This window comes from Passer montanus, unplaced genomic scaffold, assembly GCF_014805655.1.
Source record: "Passer montanus isolate IOZ18808 unplaced genomic scaffold, ASM1480565v1 scaffold211, whole genome shotgun sequence".
Taxonomy (NCBI): domain Eukaryota; kingdom Metazoa; phylum Chordata; class Aves; order Passeriformes; family Passeridae; genus Passer; species Passer montanus.
In genome coordinates, this window is record NW_024366715.1 from 62,757 (window position 1) to 83,901 (window position 21,145).

General features: G+C 54.9%; 1 protein-coding gene across 2 annotated transcripts in view; it reads left to right on the plus strand.

Annotated features, from left to right (window-relative positions):
• The first annotated feature begins 14 nt into the window (after positions 1-14).
• AHCYL1 (adenosylhomocysteinase like 1) overlaps positions 15-21,145 on the plus strand; it is a 28,342-nt gene continuing 7,211 nt past the window's right edge. For both annotated transcript variants that reach the window (XM_039709505.1, XM_039709506.1), the window contains exons 1-9: positions 15-340; positions 15,797-15,908; positions 16,274-16,417; positions 17,139-17,239; positions 18,108-18,210; positions 19,027-19,121; positions 19,872-19,978; positions 20,059-20,175; positions 20,319-20,382. In XM_039709505.1, coding sequence (XP_039565439.1) covers positions 236-340; positions 15,797-15,908; positions 16,274-16,417; positions 17,139-17,239; positions 18,108-18,210; positions 19,027-19,121; positions 19,872-19,978; positions 20,059-20,175; positions 20,319-20,382 — 948 coding nt within the window. In that variant the 5' untranslated portion in view covers positions 15-235. The remainder of the gene's footprint in view (positions 341-15,796; positions 15,909-16,273; positions 16,418-17,138; positions 17,240-18,107; positions 18,211-19,026; positions 19,122-19,871; positions 19,979-20,058; positions 20,176-20,318; positions 20,383-21,145) is intronic.

The following is a 21,145-nucleotide window of genomic DNA, read 5'->3' on the forward strand; positions in this document are numbered from 1 at the left end:
TGGCGCGGCGGCCGCAGACCCGCCGCAGCCACCGCGCCGGCGGCAGCGCAGCGAGCGTGAGGGGCCGGCCGGGCCGGGCCGAACTGAGCCGAGCCGAGCCGAGCCGAGCCGAGCTGAGCCGAGCCGAGCCGAGTCGAGCCGAGCCCGCGGTGCTCCCCCGTCCGCCCCCCCGGACCGTGTCCCCTTTCGTCCCGCCGGCGGCCGCGGCCCGCCCCGCGTTCTCCGCCGCATCAGGATGTCGGTGCCGGAGCCCGCCGGCGGCGAGGAGAAGCAGGCCAAGGAGAAGGAGGACGCCGAGAAATATTCCTTCATGGCCACCGTCACCAAGGCACCCAAGAAGGTAGCGGGGGGAGCGGGGGATCGCATCCTGGTCCGGGGGAGCAGCCCCGGCTGTGGCGGGGGAGCACCCTCGGTGAGGGGGGAGGCAGCCCCCGGCTGCCGGCAGGAGCCTCCTGCAGGGCACAGCCTCTGGTGGGGCACAGGGAGCAGCCCCGGCTGGGGGAGAGCAGCTCGGGGTTCGGGGGAGCAGATCCTGGCTGAGGGGAGAAGAGCCCGGGGTTCGGGGGATCAGCTCCTGGTTGAGGGGAGAACAGCCCCTGGGTCAGGGGAGAAGTCCCCGGCTGGGGGAGAACAGCCCGGGGTTCGGGGGATCAGATCCTGGCTGAGGGGAGAACAGCCCGGGGTTCGGGGGAGCAGCTCCCGGCTGGGGGTGAGAGCCCCCGGTCTGGGGGCCGCAGTAGCCCCTGGTCGGGGGGCCCAGCCCCGGTTGGGGTGGGGGGTGCAGCCTCCGGCTGGGGGAGAACAGCCCGGGGTTCGGGGGATCAGATCCTGGCTGAGGGGAGAACAGCCCGGGGTTCAGGGGAGCAGATCCCGGCTGGGGGTGAGAGCCCCCGGTCTGGGGGCCGCAGTAGCCCCTGGTCGGGGGGCCCAGCCCCGGTTGGGGTGGGGGGTGCAGCCTCCGGTTCGGGGTGGGGAGCAGCCCTCGGCTGGGGGGAGAAGCCCTCGGTTGTGGGGGCAACACGACCGTGACCCGGCTCTGAGAGGAGCAGCCCCACGGGTGGGGGGCTGTGCTGGGAAGGCTGGAGCTGATCCGGGGTGACGGTCACTGGGAAGCGGGGCTTGTCCCGTTTCAGCGGCAGAGAGGGACATTGGTACCGGCGAGGGGGCTGGGGGTGGCAGGTATGGGCCAGGGGGCTGCTGGCCCAGTTTGGGCTGGGAGGGAAGGGCTTGGGTAGTGGGGAGAGAGGGGTCTGTACTGGGTATAACCCTGGCCTCGGTTCGGGGGAGAAGCCCTCGGTTGTGGGGGCGACACGACCGTGACCCGGCTCTGAGAGGAGCAGCCCCACGGGTGGGGGGCTGTGCTGGGAAGGCTGGAGCTGATCCGGGGTGACGGTCACTGGGAAGCGGGGCTTGTCCCGTTTCAGCGGCAGAGAGGGACGTTGGTACCGGCGAGGGGGCTGGGGGTGGCAGGTATGGGCCAGGGGGCTGCTGGCCCAGTTTGGGCTGGGAGGGAAGGGCTTGGGTAGTGGGGAGAGAGGGGTCTGTACTGGGTATAACCCTGGCCTGCATAGGGGTGAGGAGTGGTACCTGCAGGGCAGCTCCTGGGGGGCTGGGGCCAGAGCAGGGACCTCGGCTGTGGCATAGGGGTGTAGGGGGACAGGGTGACCCCGAGAAGGGGACAGACAGGGTGGGGCCCTTGTGTGGGACTGTGGGGTGACAGGGCTTTGTGGTGGGGACAAAGCATAGGGAACCTGTTATATGGGAAGAGCCAGGAGCAGCACCCCGGAATCAGCTGTGGGTCACTCAGAAGGGTGGCTGAGAGATTTCAGAGTGTTGAATTTCTCTGGGGCCAGGGGTTCTGTTGGAGGTGTGGGTGGGAGCACCTTTGGGCTCAGAAGGAGGCTGCCGTGTCACCTCAGTACCCCTCCATCCCTGAAGGCCTCACAGGAGCTCTGAGGTCTCCCAGTGCTGCTCCCACAATCTGTGGGGTGCTCAGGTGGCACCGAGGGTGGGTGAGCACTGGTCTTGCCACTGTAGCAGGGTGCAGGACCCCAGTGACCTGGGGATCTGGCCCTGTGCTCCGGGCTCAGTGCTGAAGTTTCAGTGCTGTCAGGGAGGCAGATCCGTGTTCCAAGCCCTGCACAGATTTGTGCAGCTGAACACTGTGTTCCCCTCGGGGCTGCAGCCGCCTGGAAGCGGTGGATGCGAAGGCGGAGCAGTCCCTGAGAATGGGAACATCCTGATTCTTTGGGGGAGTCTCTCCTGCCTGCTGTGCCACTGCTGGGATTGGGGAGCATCTGACCCTTGGGAAGGTCAGAGGGTTTTGAGGCGTCTTCCCTCCCAGGGAGCAGGGGTTGGAGACTAGGCCTTGTTTATCTGGGCTGTGGACATGGCCTGGAGGAACAGCAGAGGAATGTGGGGCTGGGATCTGCCTCTTCCAGCAGTGGCTCAGCACAGCTCCAGCTCAGGGATTGTTTTTACCTTTTCATAACCATCATCTCTGTCAGAGCGAACAGCAGAAAGCTGCTCCAAAGGGACAGCAGGCTGCTAATCCTGGAGCATCCTGTGGAACCAAAATACCTGTGGTAGAAGGGAATCCATTGAGCATCCTCAGAGGCAAGTTTCCATCCTCTCAGGGGGATGAGATGTTGTATCCCCAGAATTTTCTGCTGCAGACTGGCTGTGCAGCGTGAGGAGCCTTGGTTGGACTCGGTGGCTGCTGCAGCTTTTCCTGGCTGGGTGAGGATATTGAAGGTGCCCAGAGCGACACGCGACATTTGAGGCTGATAACATCAGAGATGGGAGCGAGCTGAGCTGAGCTCAGGGAACAAATCGCTCCGGGCTCCTGTTTTCCTTGCCTGGCTAGTTCCTGCAAATAGTGCTGGGGAACAGCAGAGGCCTTGGCAGAAGGATGAAAGACCGGGGAAGGGAGAATTGCTCTCCTGAGATAAGCTGTTGAGTGCTCCCAGCTCTGATGCCTCAGAACAGGATTGCAATTAAGCCATTAAAACGCCCTTCTGATTCCCTGAAAGTCAAAGTGTTTTTTGTGCCAGCTGCCCTGGACCTGCTGGCATGGTCAGAGGCCAGTGGAGATAGTGGAGAGAGATGATTTACCAGCATGGATATGGGCAAGATAGTGCTGTGCTGCTGAAGCACGTCCCTCCTGGGTTTTCAGGCCCTTGAACTTTGCTGATGCAGTTTGTATGAGGTGTTTGGAGATGGGAAGGGTGGGAATGTGGCCAAGCTCAGTGCAGGCTCCATCTCTTTCTGTGAATGGCTTTTCAGAGGAGCCTTAACTTGTGTTGGAGCTCGGGGAAAGTGCCAGTGTGAGCCCACAGCATTGAGCCCAGGCTCTGCAGGCGCATCTTGGGTGCAACTGGAAGCACGTTGGGCCTGTGGGTGCTGTGGAGAAATTGGTGTCTCCTTGCTGGGGTCCCCTGGAGCTGAGACTCAGCCCCTGGCATTGCTGTTTCCTCTTGTCAGGGACTTGTTTAAGGTGAAAAAGTGAAACAAGCAGGAGGTAAGAGATTAAGAGATTAAATACGATCAACTCCAGCTGACTCAGTGGAGGTGAAAGGAGGAATAGGGACATTTTCCCCCAAGAGCTGGGATTTCCTGGCTCTGCCAGAGCTCCCTTTTCACTACAGTTTGTGATTTGTCTGTCAGCATAATGACTCCAGTTTGGTCTGAACGAGGTGGTTCTTTGGCCAGCAGTGGTTTGCAGGCAAAGGTGAGCGAAGCTGATTTTGTACCTTCTCCAGCCACGGCTGCGGTGTTGCTGGGGAACATTGGGAATGCTGAGGCTGGTGGCTTACCCAGGTTTAATGAACATGGATGTGGAGATGATGATGGCAGAGCTCAAGGGCAGGTTGTGCTCCTCCAGATCCCTGTGTGCCATCACTGCTGCGTCTGGGCATCTGCTCTCCTACTCCCTGGAGACTGCAGGTGCCCTTGGCAGCAGTTGCTTTCCCAATCCACGTCAGCCGGGTGGGGGAGTCTTAAACTCCCAGCGAGCCAAGCTGGGGGTGCCCTGGAGCGGGAAGGACACAGCGAGGGGCACCGTGCTTGCAGCAGGGCAGGGGGCTTGGCACGTGCTGTCCCAGCCTGTCACCTCACCCCGCTGTGTCCTTGTCCCGCCGGCATCGCTGTCTGCTGGGCTCCACACCTGGCTGCTGGCAGACGGATGGACACTGCAGACAGACCTTTCTCCTGCAGCATTGCTGGGCTCTGAGATGGGCTGAAGGCTCCGGCTGGGCTCTGGGGAGGTGAGTGGGTGGCACCTGCGTGCCCAGGGAGCCGCTGTGGGCGGTCGGGGCGGTGCTGTGCCCCTGCGGTGCCGGCTGGGCGGGATCCCGCAGCCTGTGGCAGGGAATGCTAATGCACAGCGCTGCAGCTTTGCGGTGGCAGCGAGCCGCTGCTGTGGGGGTGGCAGAGATGGAGCAGGGAAATCTGGGGAGGGGGATGGGGCGCTGTGGGGAGCTGCTGGCCCCTGGGGAGGGCTGGCTGTCCTCTCCAGAGCATCCTTCCCACTGCTGCTGTCTGCAGTGGCCGGCGCACTGCTGACCTTGCTGCAGCCAGCTGCATCCCTGCCCTGCACAGCCCCTTCCCAAAGACCTGTTCCTGCCCCACTTTGCTCTGTCGTGACTTATCCCAGGTCCCTGCAGCTCTGCCAGCCCGGGTGATACCTTCCCCTTGGGGCTGTCAGAGGGACGAGACTGCCCTTGTTTGTCCTGACAGAGCTCCTGTAGCCATTCGTTTTTCCTGTCCCTTTAATTTAATTCCTTAGAGTGGCTGCTCATAAATCCTCTGTGCCTTTGTGAGCCTGTCTGGGGCCATGGCTACCACCTCCTGTCCTGCTGTTCTGCAGGCACCGTGCACCTGGCTCTCCTCATTCCTTTGCCCAGATCTTCACTTCTTTGGTTCCTTGCTCTGAGTTTTTCCTTCTCATAATGAGGTGCCTGGGCTGGGATGAGTTGAACAGCTCATCACCCTGTATGAGATGAGTCTGGCCTTCCCTGGGGTGCAAGAAAACCCTAATAAGTGGGGAAAAAAAGCACTAGGGTGTTTGAAGTGGAGATGAATTACTGGGGCTTGGGTAAGCCAGGTCACTCCTCGTGCTGTGTTAAATGATAGAATCCTAATTTTTTTTCTAAGCTGCTCTTGGGACCTTCCCATTGTTTTGGCGTTTTGGAGGGTCTCCCTGATGTCCAGAGGGGAGACTTGTGCCAGTGCAAGGCCAGAAGACACTTAATTGAATTGTTGAACCAGAGAGGGGGAAGAAAGGAGGTTTTGGGGGTTTGATGGGCACAAACCATCTTCAAAATCATGTGCCAGAACCTTTGGCTTGTGCTTCCCTCTTTTCCTCCTGCATCCCTGAAGGAGGCTGGATTTCCACTGTTGTGTCAGTCCTTTGGAGGTGGGAGAAGAGTTGGATATCCATTCTTCCCTGTCTCCAGAAGCATCTCTTTTCATCTTTTAATGGGTGGGGGTGGAGACCACCCATCCTGGGAGCCCCCTTCCCCCGTGAGCTCCCAGGTCTGGAGTGTGGGAAGAGTGCTGGAGCAGGAGCACAGTGTTTTTTGACCTTCCATGAAATGCCAGGTTATCTTCTGCTGGGGACTGGCCTACCACAATACTTTCTCTGGGAACAGTTTCCTCTGTGCTTTCCAGCCTGTGCAAATGTTGGAATGAGTTCCTGTGCTCCCTCCTAGGTGCTGAGGCTGGGGTATTTCACTCTGCAAATCAGGTTTTCAAGTTTTGGTTGGAGTTAATCCTTTGCAAGTGAGGATCCTGTCTGTGTTGCTCCTCTGAGGAGTTGGTGGGTGCCTCATCACAGATTTTGGAGCAGGAAATGTGTGGAACCTCAGTGCTCAGCCTGAGGCATTTGCTTGTGCCTGGCTGTGTTTTTATCACAGGAGTTTCCTGAGGGTGACAGTCGCGTTTGCAGAGGGCTCGTTACGTTTCCTGCTGAGCCCTTTGATCAGAGCTGCTTATCTGGGGCCTCTGGCTCACCTTCACTCAGCACACGGTGGTGACGTTCCAGGTGACTGTCCTGGGCCGTGCTGGTGGCCCCAGGGGCCCGCAGTGCAAAGGATTTTGTGCCAGACCTTCTCCCAGAGTGAAACTTGGTGAAACCAGGAGTTAAGTCTGTAAGGGGCTGGGAGAAGAGCCAGGGAGCCCCACCAAGGAGCAGCATCATGGTGACACCTCAGCAGGTTGTGTGGAGCCCCTTCCCAGGGCACTGGATAATTCCAGGGGCTTGGGCACCCTGAGCAGTGCTGGAATCCACTCTGCACATCCTTGTCTGCCCACATCATCCCTGCAGGCTTCCCTGGCATGGTTATCCCTTGGGAATGGGTGCTCTGGGACATCTTGGTTGATGGCCCAAAGGTCCAAAGAGGAAGCTGCTAGTCTGGAAATGGTTTGGTTGGAAGGGACCTTAAAGATCACCCAGTTCCACCCCCTGCCATGGCAGGGACACCTTCCACTGTCCCAGGTTGCTCCAAGCCCTGTCCAGCCTGGCCTTGGACACTTCCAGGGACGGGGCAGCCTCAGCTGCTCTGGGCACCCTGTGCCAGGTCCTCCCCACTCTGACAGGGAAGAATTTGGGCTGTTTTTTTGGCAGCTGCTCTCCCCCCGTGGGTTCTGTGCCTGTGAGACAGCAGGATACGGAAGCTGAGGCCAGTCCTGCCTTTTGGAGCTGCCCTCATTGCCCTGTTAACTTGGGCTGCTTGAACTGTGAATTTTAATTACACTTTGGGATCAATACGGTGGCCTTGGCAACGAGCTTATTGCTGCTGCAGAATCTGTTTACCTCAGGTTGGTGACAGCCAAAGGACTGAGGTGGCCGAGGACATGATGTTCCAGCTCCTTGAACAGGCTGCATTGTAATTGGGGTGAGGCTCCTGCAGCCCTGGGAGCTGGGTGCAGCTTCCCCTTGGCTGCCCCCACAGACCTGCAGCTGGCTGGCAGCGCCCGTTCCTGCCTGCCTGAGGAGCTGCCTGCACTCAGGAGCCAGGATCTGGGTGGGAGCTGCTGGAGCCTGGTTATTCTGTGTGCTGTGGGTGGAAGGGATCGCTCCTTCTGGCCTTTTTCAGTGAGAAGAAGTGGGCAGCCTGGAAAAGGAGGCTCCTTGGGGCTTTGCCTTCCTGAAATTCATGCTTCAGTGTCCTCCTTCCAGATGAGGGTGAGGTTCAGCCTGTGTCTGCTGTTTTGTGCCTCTCCTCCTTTCTCCTCCCAACAGGGAGCTCTGGATCTCACACATTCCTGCACTGTGGGGAGAATTTTGCATCCAACCTGGGCATGTTTTGGAGCGAGAACATCTGGCTGATCCCTGTTGACCTTGGAGCTGTCAGCATCTTGCAGGCAGCACAGTGTCTCCTACATTGACTAACCCCTTGTCCAAATATTCTCTGAGCTTGCCATGGCCACAAGGAAATCACTTCCATCCTTCCTGCCTCCTTTAAAAGAAATGGGCTTCATGGAATCAGCCCTGTTTGCAGGAAAAGGTTGGCTTTGCTCTGATACAGCTCTGATGTTTGTCCATCCTGGTGGTGATTCCTCAGACTCCTGAGCAGGGAGGAGCCTGTGAGGTTTCTCCTGCTTTGCTTCTCACCAGATGTATCAAAATCAGGGCTGAAAAAAGTCTAGTGGTAAATGAGGAATGGGCAGCTCTAGTGGAAATAGCACTGTGAGGGTCTTTGGGAGTCAGGGCAGGGAGAGGATGGATTTCCAGTTTTCCAGGGCAGGCTGCTCCTGTTTCCATGCTGATCCTGAGGGGTGTTTTCCCTTAAAGCTGTGACACAGGGATGGAGGATCAGCTAAGGGTACCTGAGAATAGCTGGGGCCTCTCCTGAGTGGGTTTTGCTGTTTTGGTTTTTGAAAGAGCAGTAGAAGTCCTGGAATGCTGAGATTCCCCAAGGCAGTTTGGGGGGAGAAGAGGAGGCAGGTGGGGTGCCCAGAGTGCCAAGGAGAGTGATTCCTCCCCCAAAACATAGAGACTGCTTTAGGATTATGGAGCAGAAGTTTGGCCTTCTCAATAAGTTTTTTTGGGGTTTTTTTTTGTGGTGAACCCTCCCTGCAGACCATGAGGTGTTGCTGAACGAGCTGTTTGATAGTGTTTCCAAGTGTTCCCTTGGTCTCATACAACTGTGCTTGGAGAGGCAGTTTCTAATTAGTTTAAAAATTGATGCTAATTAAAGCTGATTCCCTCTCAGCTCTGACACACAAACACATTTTTCCATGGGCTTCCAGCTCTGCCAGCTGGCCTGTTGGAGGCCAGCAGTCCTCAGATTGCCCCATAAGCTGCTGGGAGTGATTTAACCCACAGTCATGGAATAGGGAATGGTTTGGGTTGGAAGGGCCCTTAAAGCTCACCCAGTTCCTCCCTCTGCTGTGGTTCCCAAGCCCTGTCCAGCCTGGCCTTGGACATTTCCAGGGATCCAGGGGCAACCCCAGCTGCTCTGGGCACCCTGTGCCAGGGCCTGCCCACCCTCACAGGGGGAGATTCCTTCCCAGTATCCCATCCATCCCTGCTCTCTGGCAGTGGGAAGCCATCCCCTTGTCCTTGCAAGGGCATGACCTTGTATTGCTTGTGCAGTTCTTCCAGTGTGGTAACTCCAGTTAATACAGGTTTTCCTCCTGCCTAGACCCATGCTGTGCCATAGGCTGGGTGGGCACTGGGGAGGAATCTGATCTGGGATGGCTTTAGACCAGTTGCTGTTTGCCTGTTCATGGGGATTATGGGGTTAACCTGAGACATGACCCAAGTTCACTGCCCTTAGGCATCCCAGACATTGGACTTGTGCTGTTCCTGCCGGGAAGGAGATATCCCTGTGTGTTTCAGGAGATATCCCTCGGTGTTTCAGGAGATATCCCTCGGGGTTTCAGGAGATATCCCTCTCTGTTTCAGGAGATATCCCACTCCATCAAAGCCAGGCCCAAGCCCTTGCCTCGATTGCTGCAGTCCAAGGGCTAGATGCGTCCTTATCTGGTGGTGTGGAGCTTTCCCTCTGCTCCTGCTGGAGCACACCTTTGACCTCCAGGTGTTTATGAGGCAGATTTATCCCCAGTTACTATTTAACGCTCAAAATCACATTTCTTTTATTGAATGCCTGCTTCTGTTTATTTTTCCTTTAATTGGCATTTATAGTGATTCCCATAATGACTGAAATCTTGTGGTGATTTCCAACCTAGTAACCTTTGGAATGGGTCTCTTTCTTTCCTGGTGTTTCTTTTCCTCTGCTGAGTTTTGAGATTCCTGTGGAAGTCCTTAATTCTGCTCTTGGACTCACAGAAACTGTTTTTTTTAGTTTTTTTTTATTTTTATTTTTCCTCAGTGCTTAACCCAACCAGCCTTTCCCTGGCAGTGGAAGATGGATGTTGAGATCAGGGCTTGGCTGGTTTGTTTTGCCAGAACCTCAGTGCCCTTTTACTTCTTCACTGGGAACAGTGTAAAGGTTTCCAGGTGGAGATTTGGCTGGGATTCCTGCTCAGGGAGTTGGCAGGGACAGTGCCAGGCAGGTCTGTGCCTCTAGGGAGAACAGCCTGCCCTGTGAGCCCTCTGGGAGTGGAGCTCCAGATCCAGGAGCACCAAATTCCACACAGCTGTGCTTCCATGCACAGAGCAGCAGCCTCGGGGAGCTCTTCCAGCTGTGATGTCTGAATGGAGCACTTGGGGTTTCTTCTAAAAGCTGGGGGAGCCACCAGCAGAAAGTTCTCCTCCTGCAAAGGCCACACCTGGAGCAGAAGCAGGTCCTTCTTCCCGAGGGTTGTTCACTTCCAGCTCTCGCAGAGCTGTGGTGCTCAGGCTGTGGAGGACCAGGAGGTGCTTGCTGAGCAGCTTTCCTGCTCTTCCAGCATCCCTGTGGAGTGGTGGGGTGGAGCAGTGGGCACAGCTGGGGAAAATCCCCCACCATGGGCTCTGGCTGGGGTTTTGTTTGCTGCTGGGAGGATTTGAACTGGGAATCTGGTGGTTCTTCCATGGGTTGGCCGTAGCCTGATGTGAATTTGTGGAGCCCTTTGCCATCCAGGTTTGCACTGGCATGTGTGACCAGAGCTTGGGGGTGGGAAAATTGGATGATTTGAGTCACAGAGCCAAATTCACCTCCAAACCCTCCTCTCCCCAGTGAGGGGGTGAGGATGGTGAGTTGTCAGGGTGAGAGTCTTGCTGGTCCCGATGCCCCAGGATCCCTCTTCTCCAGGTACCTTGTTTTTCCTTTCCTTCCATCCTTAAGGAATGCTGTGATCCAGAAATACCCTACAGGCTGGAAAACCTCCCAGGAAAAGAACCCTAAAACCATCCCTGTCTGCCTTGCTGATTCCCACCCCAAAAATCCGTGTCCTGTTGGATTGTGGAGCAGGAGCCGTGTCCCCCTGTGTGTCCCCTGTGTCCAGCCTCATGTCCAGACTCTGTCCTGTGGGAACAGGGGCTGGCTCTCCCAGCCTGGTAGCAGAGCAGAGGGGCCTGAGGACAGGGCAGCCCAGTCCTCCAAACAAACCCAGCGCCCTGGCATGGCCACAGTGGGCATGGGGCCAGCTGCAGGGGCCAGCACAGGGACACACGCTGGGAGCACTGGGAACCTGCAGCTGGTGGGTTTGGGATGGCCTCAGGGAAGCAAACGTGGCAGTAGCTCTTTTCTCCCAGTCAGGAAGCTCAGGGTCCCGCCAGGATCTGGGTGGCTGTGAAAACAACTTGGAAGAATTCTATCCTTTCTCTGAGGAGCTGGCTCAGGCAAAGCTGCTCCTCTCTTCTTTTTGACCTGGAATGAAGGGGAACACTGGTTATCTGACTTTTTTCCCCTCTGCTGATGAGGCTGAAGGGCCTCATTCCCTGGGATGCCTCTGCCCTCCCTGGATGCTGTGCTGAGTCGCTTCTGCAAATCATTGGATTAGAACAACTTGTCCTTTAGAAATGCCTGACCCAGCTCCTCCTCAGGAAGAACCAGCAGCTCTCTGTCCTTCTGCAGATAAGGAATCCTTGGAGACTGAAACCTGAAGGTGCCCATCTCCAGGTGGGCAAAAGCCAGCCCTGCTCCAAGCTGCTGCTCCTGTCTCCTGTGGAAGCAGGGCTGCTGAGGAGGAGGATGTTTCTTTGAGCTGTAAAACATTCCTTGTCTGGCTGAATTTCCAGGAATGACAAAGAAATGATGAACTTAAAAGACAGGTCACGTCAGGGCTGCCTTGGCAGCACGGTCATCCAAGCAGTGCCCTCCAGCCTCTGCCAGGGAGCTTTTGTTTGGGAGAACATACAGAATAAGGGGAACTGGCTGCATTGAATAGTCCTGATCCCTGCTGCTGGTTTTCTGCAGCCAAAGGAAGGGTCCCAGGACTGGATCCTTCCAGGCTTCTCCTGGGAGAACACAAGTGAGTTGCAGGGACTCTTCTGCTTTAGAGGTGGCTGTAGGAACATGCTCTGCTCCCATTTTGCTGTTCCTCCCTGGGCAACTGCGCTGTGTCCTCACATCCACCGATGTCAGCCTTGGAAGTCTGGAGGGTTTTAGATGGTTCATTGCTTCCTGCTTATTTTGGGTGATGTGTGGAGCCTGCTCCTGTCCCCACTCCACTTATCCAGGACAAAAGTGGCTGGGAGGACACTTTTCCCATGGCTGCATTTGTGCCGATGCTCACGTTTTCCATAATAATAAATAATAATAAAGAAAGGATTGCTGAAGCAAACCTGGGGGTGCTAGGAATAGAGCCTGGAGCTGCTTCCCAGCCTGTGTCCTTTCCCCTGTGGAGCCTGTGCATTGATGAGCCATGTCAGCTGTGAGTTGGTGGATGCTTTCCAAAATCTCTGTTCCTTCCACAATCTGCTCCCGCTCTACCCCAAGGCTGCATGGGATGCAGTCAGGGATGTGTAGTACAAGACAGGAACTTAAACGACCTCTCTGGATCTGTTCTGGGAATGGAAGTAGTGTTAAAATGAAAAGTGGGATTGTCCTGTGCAAGAGGGACATGCTGGGCTCCTGGAGTTAGGGAGTGGAATTTTCTTTCTCTGTCAGCTCCAAACACTGCTCCCCTGGCTGACCACAGGGGAGGTGCTTGGGGTCAGCCATGGAGGATGGCACACCCTGCAGTCATGAGCTGCCAGTTTGGTGAGGTGGTACCAATCCAGACCTGCAATCTGTTTGCCCTCCCTGTGTCGTAATAATTAAACAAATGAGGCTGTGTGTGCTGGGGACACTTGAGCTGCCCCACCACTGTTCTCAGTGGATTTATCCTTATGCCCTGGAGAGAAGCTTGTTCAGGCTGGTCTTCAGCTTCCTGGTGGTTTGGGATGCTCTGGGCAGTGTGGCCAAATAGGGTGGACAGTGCTCCCTCAGCTCCAGCCCTGGAAAGGATTTGAGCTGAACATGAGTGGCTGTTGTTGGGAAATGTCAGATCTGCCTGGAAATGGGCACAGTGGCAGTGGCTTGGCTGGTGTGACTGGGAGCAGGCAGTGCCCAGTGAACCTCTGGAAGAACTTGGCAGGAGATCATGGATCCTGCTGTTTTCCTGCAGAACATATCCCCAAATCCCTGCTGTTCTGAGTGAGGAACTGCTCATTTGGCCCCTTGGGTCTCCAGTCCCTTCTCCTCCTTTTCCAGGCAGCGATGCTGAAAACCCCTGGCTTCATTCCTATGCAGGGAAATGGGTGCTGTCTTGTTTTCCCTACTTGACCATGAATTTCTGGGATGAAAAAATATTTTCCTTGCTCTTAAACCCTTGTGCTCCACCCGGTTGGAAAAGCTGCTTCCAGCAGGACGAAGTTTGGGATGCGATTCATGCCCGTGCTCTTGAGAGCTGCACAGCCCCAATCCCGCTGAGCCAGGGACAGCCCCCAGCTGGGAATGCCGTTCAGTCCAGTTCCCATGACAGGCAGAGGGATTAGGAGATTTTCTGTGTCTCCTTAATGCAGCTCGAGCTGCGGGCACGTGGAGGGCGCTGGTCACGCACCTCGCTCTGCTCCGGAGCCGTGCCCCAGCTCCCTGCGCTGCCGCCGACACAGCGGGGATTCCCGGCTCCGAGGGCTTGGATGTTCCCATGGTTCCTCAGGTTTGGGTGCTGTTCCCGGTGTTTGATGATAATTTTAGCCAGGGCAGATTTTGCTAAGCTGGGGAGTTCAGCTGAGCCCTGGTAAAGCTACGGCAGGGATTACTGGGGGTAATTCAGCACTTGGTTTGTTTAGCGCTTGCTTTTTCTCTCCCCTTGGATTCAATCCCCTCCTTCCCATGTTTCTAAACCTGCTGTTTCTCTTGCAGGGTGGGGTTGTGCCTCAGAGCTGGCTCAGCACTCGCAGCTGGAGCCCTGAAGGGGAGGTGGATTGTGTGGGATGTTGTGGGACTGGGCAGTGCAGCATCCCTCTATCCCATCCTCTCTTTTCCACTGCATCCCAAAGGAGCTTTGCTCCATGAGACCATCCAGGCAGCAATTCCCTGAAGGGAATTGCCCTGTCCCAGAGCACACACATCCTGGATGCTGCAGGCCAGGAGAGATCTGCACCCTGTGCTTTGTTTTTTCACTCCTGGGTCACCTCTTCCCTGGAAACCTTGCCCTGAGATGCAGAAAATTCCTCAGCTAACACTTTAAGCTGTTTTAATGCCAGCAGCTGTTTTATGGGGAATGTTTTTTTATACCCTCTGGTTTGATGAGCTGCCAGAGGAAGAGCTTGATGTGAAGGCATGGAAATCTTGTGTCCTGAAATTGCTGATGTTTTTTCCTCCTTGGAAGTGCCCATGAGCAATATACTGGCATGGAAGTAGCACAAGCCTATCCCAGGAATGTGTGGGGAAGATTGATCCCAGGAACAGACCTTGAACAAATTCCAGCAGCATCATTCCTTGTTGGGAATCCTGCCAGCTCCTGCCACACACCCTGAGCACAATATTGGTACCTGCCTGGAAGTGCTTCTATCCCAGAGCCAACTTCCCTGTGGGGGTTGTGGTGGACTCTGGACCCTCCCTCTGCTCTCCCATGGGGATGGAGGTTTCAATGCCCTCCAGGTCCTCCCTCTGATTTCCCTTGGGGATGAGGGTTGTGGTCTCCTTTGCATCCTCTGCTCTCCTGTGGGGATAGGGTTGGGATGCCCTCTGGATCCTGCCCTCTGCAACCTCCTTCTGCTCCCTGATGGGGATGGAGGTTGTGGCACCCTCTGGATCCTCCCTCTGCACCAAATAACCTCAAACAATTGCAAAACCAAACCTCCTATCTCCATTTATCCTTCCTATTCCTTCCACTAATACAAACTAAAGCAGTTTGCCTCAGAATCCAGCTGCAGTCTGCTGGGAAGTCTAGTCAGGGAAGCAGATACTGGGCTGTGCTGTGTCCAGGATGGAGGAGCTGCCTGCAAACCTTGCAGCAGCACCCACAGGAATGCCTGGGATGCTTGGCTGGGTGTGGTGATGGATCTCTCTGTGCCAGTCGGTTCCTGGAAGGGATGCTGGAGTCCCACATCATCCCTCCTGCCCTCCCTTGGAGTGAGCCAGGGGTTTCATGCCCCCTTGTCCCTTCCCAGGTGGAATACCATGCTGGTTTTGGCCCATCTGCTGTGGGATTCTGTAGGATTGTGGCAATGTTTTCCAGCCCAAAAAGCTGTACTGGTGCTGCAGTCACCCCAGCTCCAGCCTGTGCAGATTCCTCCTTTCTGGAATGGATCATTTTCAGCTAAATGCTTTCATTCTTCTCCCCTCTGAAGGCTGTTTTCTGCATCAGAGCTCCCAGGGAGCTTTTGGGATGGCTGTGGCACTGAAAGCCCCTCCTTGTGGCTGCTCTGGGCTGTCTCTTTCCGTCATCTTGATTTCTCTAGGACTCCTCTCAAGGTCTCCTGGGTCTCGGGGATGCTTTGTTAATCCCACTCCCTGCCATGACGTCTCATCCCTGTTAAATGGCAAAATTAAATCCTGCAGCAACGTGATCTGAGTGAAGGGGCCGTGCTGGGGTTCTTTGTCAGGGTCTCCTGCATGGCAGCAGGGAGGGGGCTGCAGGCTGGGGTTGCTGGTGCTTTCCCTCATTCCCTTTCATCTGCCTTGCCTTTCACTGGCAGGAGCAGCAGTAAGGCCCTTTGCTGGCTGCTCACTCGGGGTGAGCACAGCAGCTGAGCAGTTTTGGGTTATTTTTCCTCTCTTTTTGGCCCAGCACAGTTAAATTTGATGATCTAGTGGAAGGTGCTGGAGCCTTGAGTTGCCTCTGGCTGAGAGAGGTGGCTGTTTTGGGGGTTCTATTCCAATGGAAACATCTTGTCCTGCAGAGGAGGCTGAAAGCCAATGCAATGTCAACTTCTTTTTGTTGAAATGTTCTCTCTTGCTGAGGTTTTTTCCTGTGCTTTTAGTGTCAGTTTTGGAAGGATGTGCAGTGTTTTTAACCTGTGGGATGCTCTGCTCCTGGGGAAGAGCCTGGAAGCTCCAGGGATCTGTTGGGACCACCCCAGCTTTCTTGCTGCTGCATTTTTGGGCAGAAATCTGCTGGGATCAGTTGGGACAGGAGCTGTGGGAGCAGGGGCTCTGTCTCCACATGGAATGTGGGGTTGTACATGGAATGTAGTTTCTGAAGGAGCCTTAGGGAGCTGGGAGGGGATTAAAGGGGATGTTTCAGGGTGCTCTTTTTATCTTCATATATTGTGTCAGATTTGCAGGGTGACAAAAACCTGGTGGCAGCTGTTTCAGACAGAGGAAGGGATTTAATTTTTGGCATCCGTAGCCTTGTATTTGGTGCTGTTAATTTTTGTGGACTGAAGGGATCCACGGGTCCCTGTAGCTTGGGGAGGTGCCATGCCCTGAGGATCACCTCCTGATTTAGCACTTCTTTCCTTTGCTCCCAGCAAATCCAATTTGCAGATGACATGCAGGAGTTCACCAAGTTCCCGACCAAGACGGGCCGTCGGTCCCTGTCCCGCTCCATCTCCCAGTCTTCCACCGACAGCTACAGCTCTGGTAGGTGCCAGCTCCTTGTCCTGTCGTGTTCCTCTCAAAAACCCAGTGTGGGTGCTGCACTGAATGTGCTGCTCACACCCTGTGGCAGGATTTGTGCTGCTGTTTGTACTTGGGTGCTGGGGGAATGATTCTAGGCATTCCCGAAGCTCAGGCATTGATTGCCAGTTGATAATCCTGTTACCTCTGGGCTGTTCTAGAGAAAAAGAGTGCAAAATTCCTTCAGGGTGTTGGCTTTCCTTAGGGGATTGGTAGTTTGAGCCATGAGTGAAAGCTAGGAAGGGAAAAAGAGCAGAAAGCTGAAGGGTAGGAGGTTCCTGGGTTCCTAAGGCCTGGCATAACACTCATTCATTGCTCTTGTGGTTTAGCTGCCTCGTACACAGACAGCTCTGATGATGAGGTGTCCCCCCGAGAGAAGCAGCAAACCAACTCCAAGGGCAGCAGCAATTTCTGTGTGAAGAACATCAAGCAGGCAGAGTTCGGGCGCCGGGAGATTGAGATCGCCGAGCAAGGTACGGAGTGGAGTGTGGGGCTTCTGGGGCCTGGGGCAGTCCTGGAGACCAGGAGCTGAGGAGTGGCAGTTCCCACTCCTGCTGCAGCCTTGGATATCCTGTTCCTCCCCCAAATCCATTATGGAACAGTGAGATGTGCCAGCGTATGTTGATGCTGTGTCCCATCCCTTTTCTCACAGGAGCAGAGCTCTTGCTGGGTTTAATGTTTTGTTGGCTATGGATGGACAAGGATTTTGTAACACTTTCAGAGATATGAAAGCTGAAAATTCCACCCCTTCCTGTGGGGGTGGTAGGAAGCTGAATTACCATTTCCAGTGGGGTGATTGGATAACTCTCCTTCTAGAAGGGGAAGATAATCCAGACACATCTAGAGCAGCTCTTCTGAGATGTGGCAGCTCTGTTTTCAAGTTCAGGTGCTTCACCTGCTGCCAAAGGGCTGGTGACTGTCCTTAGGGGCATTCCCCAGGCAGTGCCAGTCCCAGACCCCTCCTTGCCTCTCTCCTTGTCCCTTGGTCAAGTGACAAATGCCACTGGTGTTTTGGTCCTGTTTTGCACAGACCTGCCAGGCCAGGGATGAGGAGTTTTCTCCCTGCCTGTGTAACAGCTTCAGCAGAAATTTTGGGGCTGGAGGTATCTTGGGAGGCCCTGAAAGGAGGGGAGCTGTGTCAGAGAGGGGACCCTGCAGGCTGAACCAGCATTAAAACCTCTCTTCCTTTTGCAGACATGTCTGCTCTGATTTCGCTCAGGAAACGAGCCCAGGGGGAGAAGCCTTTGGCTGGAGCTAAAATTGTGGGCTGTACCCACATCACAGCACAGACTGCAGTGAGTGGCTGCTTATCTGGGGGGCCTGGGCTGGGACATCAGCTTTTCCATGGGGAAGAAAGTTCTTTATCTCCTGGAATGGGGGAAGGCACGTTCAGTTGAGTCTGGGTGCGTTTTGGAAATGTTGTGCTGGTGGCATTTCTCCAGGGTAGCATTTGGTTCCTGTGCCCATCACTGCAGCCCAAGGCCTGCCCTTGTGCCAGGGGCATCCCTGACCCCTGGGTTATCCCTGATCCCCAGGGCACTGCAGGTGCCCCTGACCCCTGGGGGCACCCCTCACCTCTGGGGCAATCCTGACCCCTCTGGGGCACCCCTGACCTCTGGGGCAATCCTGATCCCTGGATTATCCCCATCCCCTGGGGCACCTCTGGCCCTCAGGACAACCCTGCCCCTCTGGGGCACCCCTGACCCCGAGGACACCCCTGTCCTGTAGGGCTCCCATGATCCCTGGAACACCCCTGTCCCCTGGGACATCCCTGTCCCCCGGGTTGTCCCTGACCCCCAGGACATCCCTGTCCCTTGGGGCTCCCATGATCCCTGGAACACTCCGTTCCCCCGGGACATCCCTGTCCCCTGAGTTGTCCCTGTCCCCCAGGCCACCCCTGTCCCCTGGATTATTCCTGACCCTCAGGGCATCCCTGACCCCCGGGACACCCCTGACCCCCAGGACACCCCTGTCCCCTGGATTATCCCTGACCCCCGGGATGCCCCTGACCCCCAGGACACCCCTGTCCCCTGGGTTATCCCTATCCCCTGGAACACCCCTGTCCCTGGGTTATCCCTGGGTTACCCCTGACCCCCGGGACACCCCTGACCCCCGGGACACCCCAGTCCCGGGCCCCCCTGAGCCGGCCCCGCTGTCCCGCAGGTGCTGATCGAGACGCTGTGTGCCCTGGGGGCGCAGTGCCGCTGGTCTGCCTGCAACATCTACTCCACCCAGAACGAGGTGGCCGCGGCCCTGGCAGAGGCTGGTGAGTGCAGCAGGGCCCCTCCTGCCTCCCTGGCCTCACCCAGGGGAACCTTCCAGGGAACTTCATATTTCATTTGTGTATATTCTGTTTGGTATTTATATATTTCTATTCTATATGTATGGAAATTTTGTATTTACTGTAATATATAACAATATAAAATTTTGTATTAAAATTATAAAATTATAATTTATATTTAGAAATATTTTATACTACGTATATAAAAATATAAATAAATATTTAAATAATATATAGTATTTATACATTGGCATAAAATATGCAATATGAATACATGTATAGATAATGCTTATAGATACATTTTGTATAAAATATAAATAAAATAGGTATAAGATATAAATGAATAAAAAATAAAAACAAATACACAATTATGAAAACATAAAATATATTTTAATTTTATATTTAACCATATTTTAATTCTATTTTATTTATTTTTATGCTGTTTAAAATTAAACAGTTAATAGTAGTATTGCTACATTAATTAGTACTAATAGTATTACTACAACAATAACTACTATAAGTTATTGTTAGTAGTATTGTTTCCTTACTATTTATTTATTATTATATCTTTGTGTTTCATTATTTATTTTAATTTTTTTAAATGTTGTATTTCTGTTTTAGGGAATTAATATTTTTGGGGAATATCTTCTAGGGAGGGATGGGCAGGTCTGATCCTGCTGTGGGCAGTGATGTAATCTCTGCATGGCCCCTGGCTCTCGTGTCCATGTGTTTCTGGAGCTGGCCAAGCAGCAGAGAGCTCTGCCACACCCAGCCAGCTCCAGGGGTGCTCCTGTTCTGCAGGTGTGGCTGTGTTTGCCTGGAAAGGGGAGTCAGAGGATGATTTCTGGTGGTGCATTGACCGCTGTGTTAACGTAGATGGCTGGCAGGCCAACATGGTAAGGAGTCTTCTCCAGCCCTTCCTCTTCCTCCCTTCCATCCTGGGGCTGTTTCTGGGAGCCTGCTGACCTTGAAAGGGCCTTTGACCCCCGGCAAAGGGGGGCTCTTGGAGAGCAGCAGCTGGAGATGAGCTGGGAACAGCCATGGGAATGTCCTGAGTGGGCACATCCCAATGGCAAGGGAGCAGCTCCTGGTGCAGCTCCCATGAGCCAAGGAATGGAACCTGTTCCCCCTGCAGGAGCTGCCCCAGCCACTCCTCTCTCAGCACAGGAGCCTTCTGCCCTCTGCCTCCCAAAGCTGGGCTCATAGTGGGGACCTTTCCCTTGTCAAAGCCCATGTCCCCCCTTGGTGAATGGTCTGTGGTCACCAGGGATGTGTCCGTGGGCCAGGGCACCTCCCACAGCCTGTCCTCTCCCGTTTGCTTTCAGAGCAGCAATGTGGTGTCCTGAGCTCAGCCTAGTTAGTTAGATCTGCCTGTGGTCACCTTTGCAGAGCAATAGCAGAGGCAGGAAATCCTGTTAGGATCCAGCAGCTCCACACAGGGGTAAGGAATCTCAGGGTTTTAGAGGAGACCCCAAGTTGCAGGCACCTAGGGGAACCCAGGAGTCCTTGCCCCCAGCCTCTGCCCAGACAGCCCCTCCAGCAGTGCCTGAAGATGCTTCTCCAAATCATTTCCCCATCCTGTCCTCAGCCAGTGCATTTCCCAGTGGGAGGCCTGACCACTCCCTGTTCTTCCTTGCCTGTTCTAGATCCTGGATGATGGTGGGGACCTGACCCATTGGGTTTATAAGAAATACCCCAGCGTGTTCAAGAAGATCCGAGGGATTGTGGAGGAGAGCGTGACAGGCGTGCACAGGTGGGAGCCTTGGGAAGGCAGATCCAGAGATCTCAGGGAGTTGCTGCTGTCTGCTCTGACCTGCCTCTGCCCTCTCCCAGGCTGTACCAGCTCTCCAAGGCTGGGAAGCTCTGTGTCCCAGCCATGAATGTGAATGACTCTGTCACCAAGCAGAAGTTTGATAACTTGTATTGCTGCCGGGAATCCATCCTGGATGGGTGAGTTCAGCTCTTTTCCCCACTGGCACTTGCACACGGGTGGGTTTGGCTGCAGCTGCTTCTTAAGCAGAGATCAGGCTCTGCTGCTTTGACCTGGTTTTGGGCTTGACTGATCCCAACACAGGTCTCTCTCTGTCCCCCAGCCTGAAGAGGACCACGGATGTGATGTTTGGAGGGAAGCAAGTGGTGGTTTGTGGTTATGGGGAGGTGAGTTCTGTGAGCTGTGCTGGCCTCCCCCAAGCTCAGCATCCTGCAATTCCCTGTGCAGAGGCCACTTGCCCTTGCTATAAGGAATAGATCCAACCTGCTGAGCGATAACCAGGGAAATCTTGCTGGAATCTGCTGGGAGGATGGAGATCAGGGGTCAGGTTTCCCAGTTTGCTGCAGATGAACTGGGCTGCACAGCTGACAGTTGCTGGGAACACTGGCCTGAATTATAACTATCCACGGGTACTCCCATCTGCTGTCCCTGGCCCAGGTTCAGCATCCAGCCTGGCTGTCACTGAGCAGGGCAGGCAGCTTCTCCCTGGGAATAATACTCTGGCAGAGGGAAATTGTATAATGAGCTTGTAACTGATTCTACCCTGGAAGGGCTGGAGCTGGGAGCTGCCACCTTCCCTCCATCTGTGCACGTCCGTGTGGGTGTTTATCTTCCAGCACTCTGCAGGGACTGGCGGGAGCTGCAAAGGCTCTTCCCAGCAGGAATTTGCTCCCTAATTCATTTAGGCACCAGTGGAGCCCAGCTTTGCTTGACCATGAGACTGTGCTGGCTCTCACCAAGTGCTCTGAGCTGGTGCCTGATTGTCCAGGCAGGAGATGTGCTGGGCATTGTTGTCTCCAGAGTCTGTCCTAACCTTTGCTAGAGTTCTTCACAACAGGGGAGTCAGAGAATCCCAGACTTCCAACCCATATTTGTGGTGGAAGGGAACTTCAAACTCATCCAGTTCCACCTTATGCCATGGACAGGGAC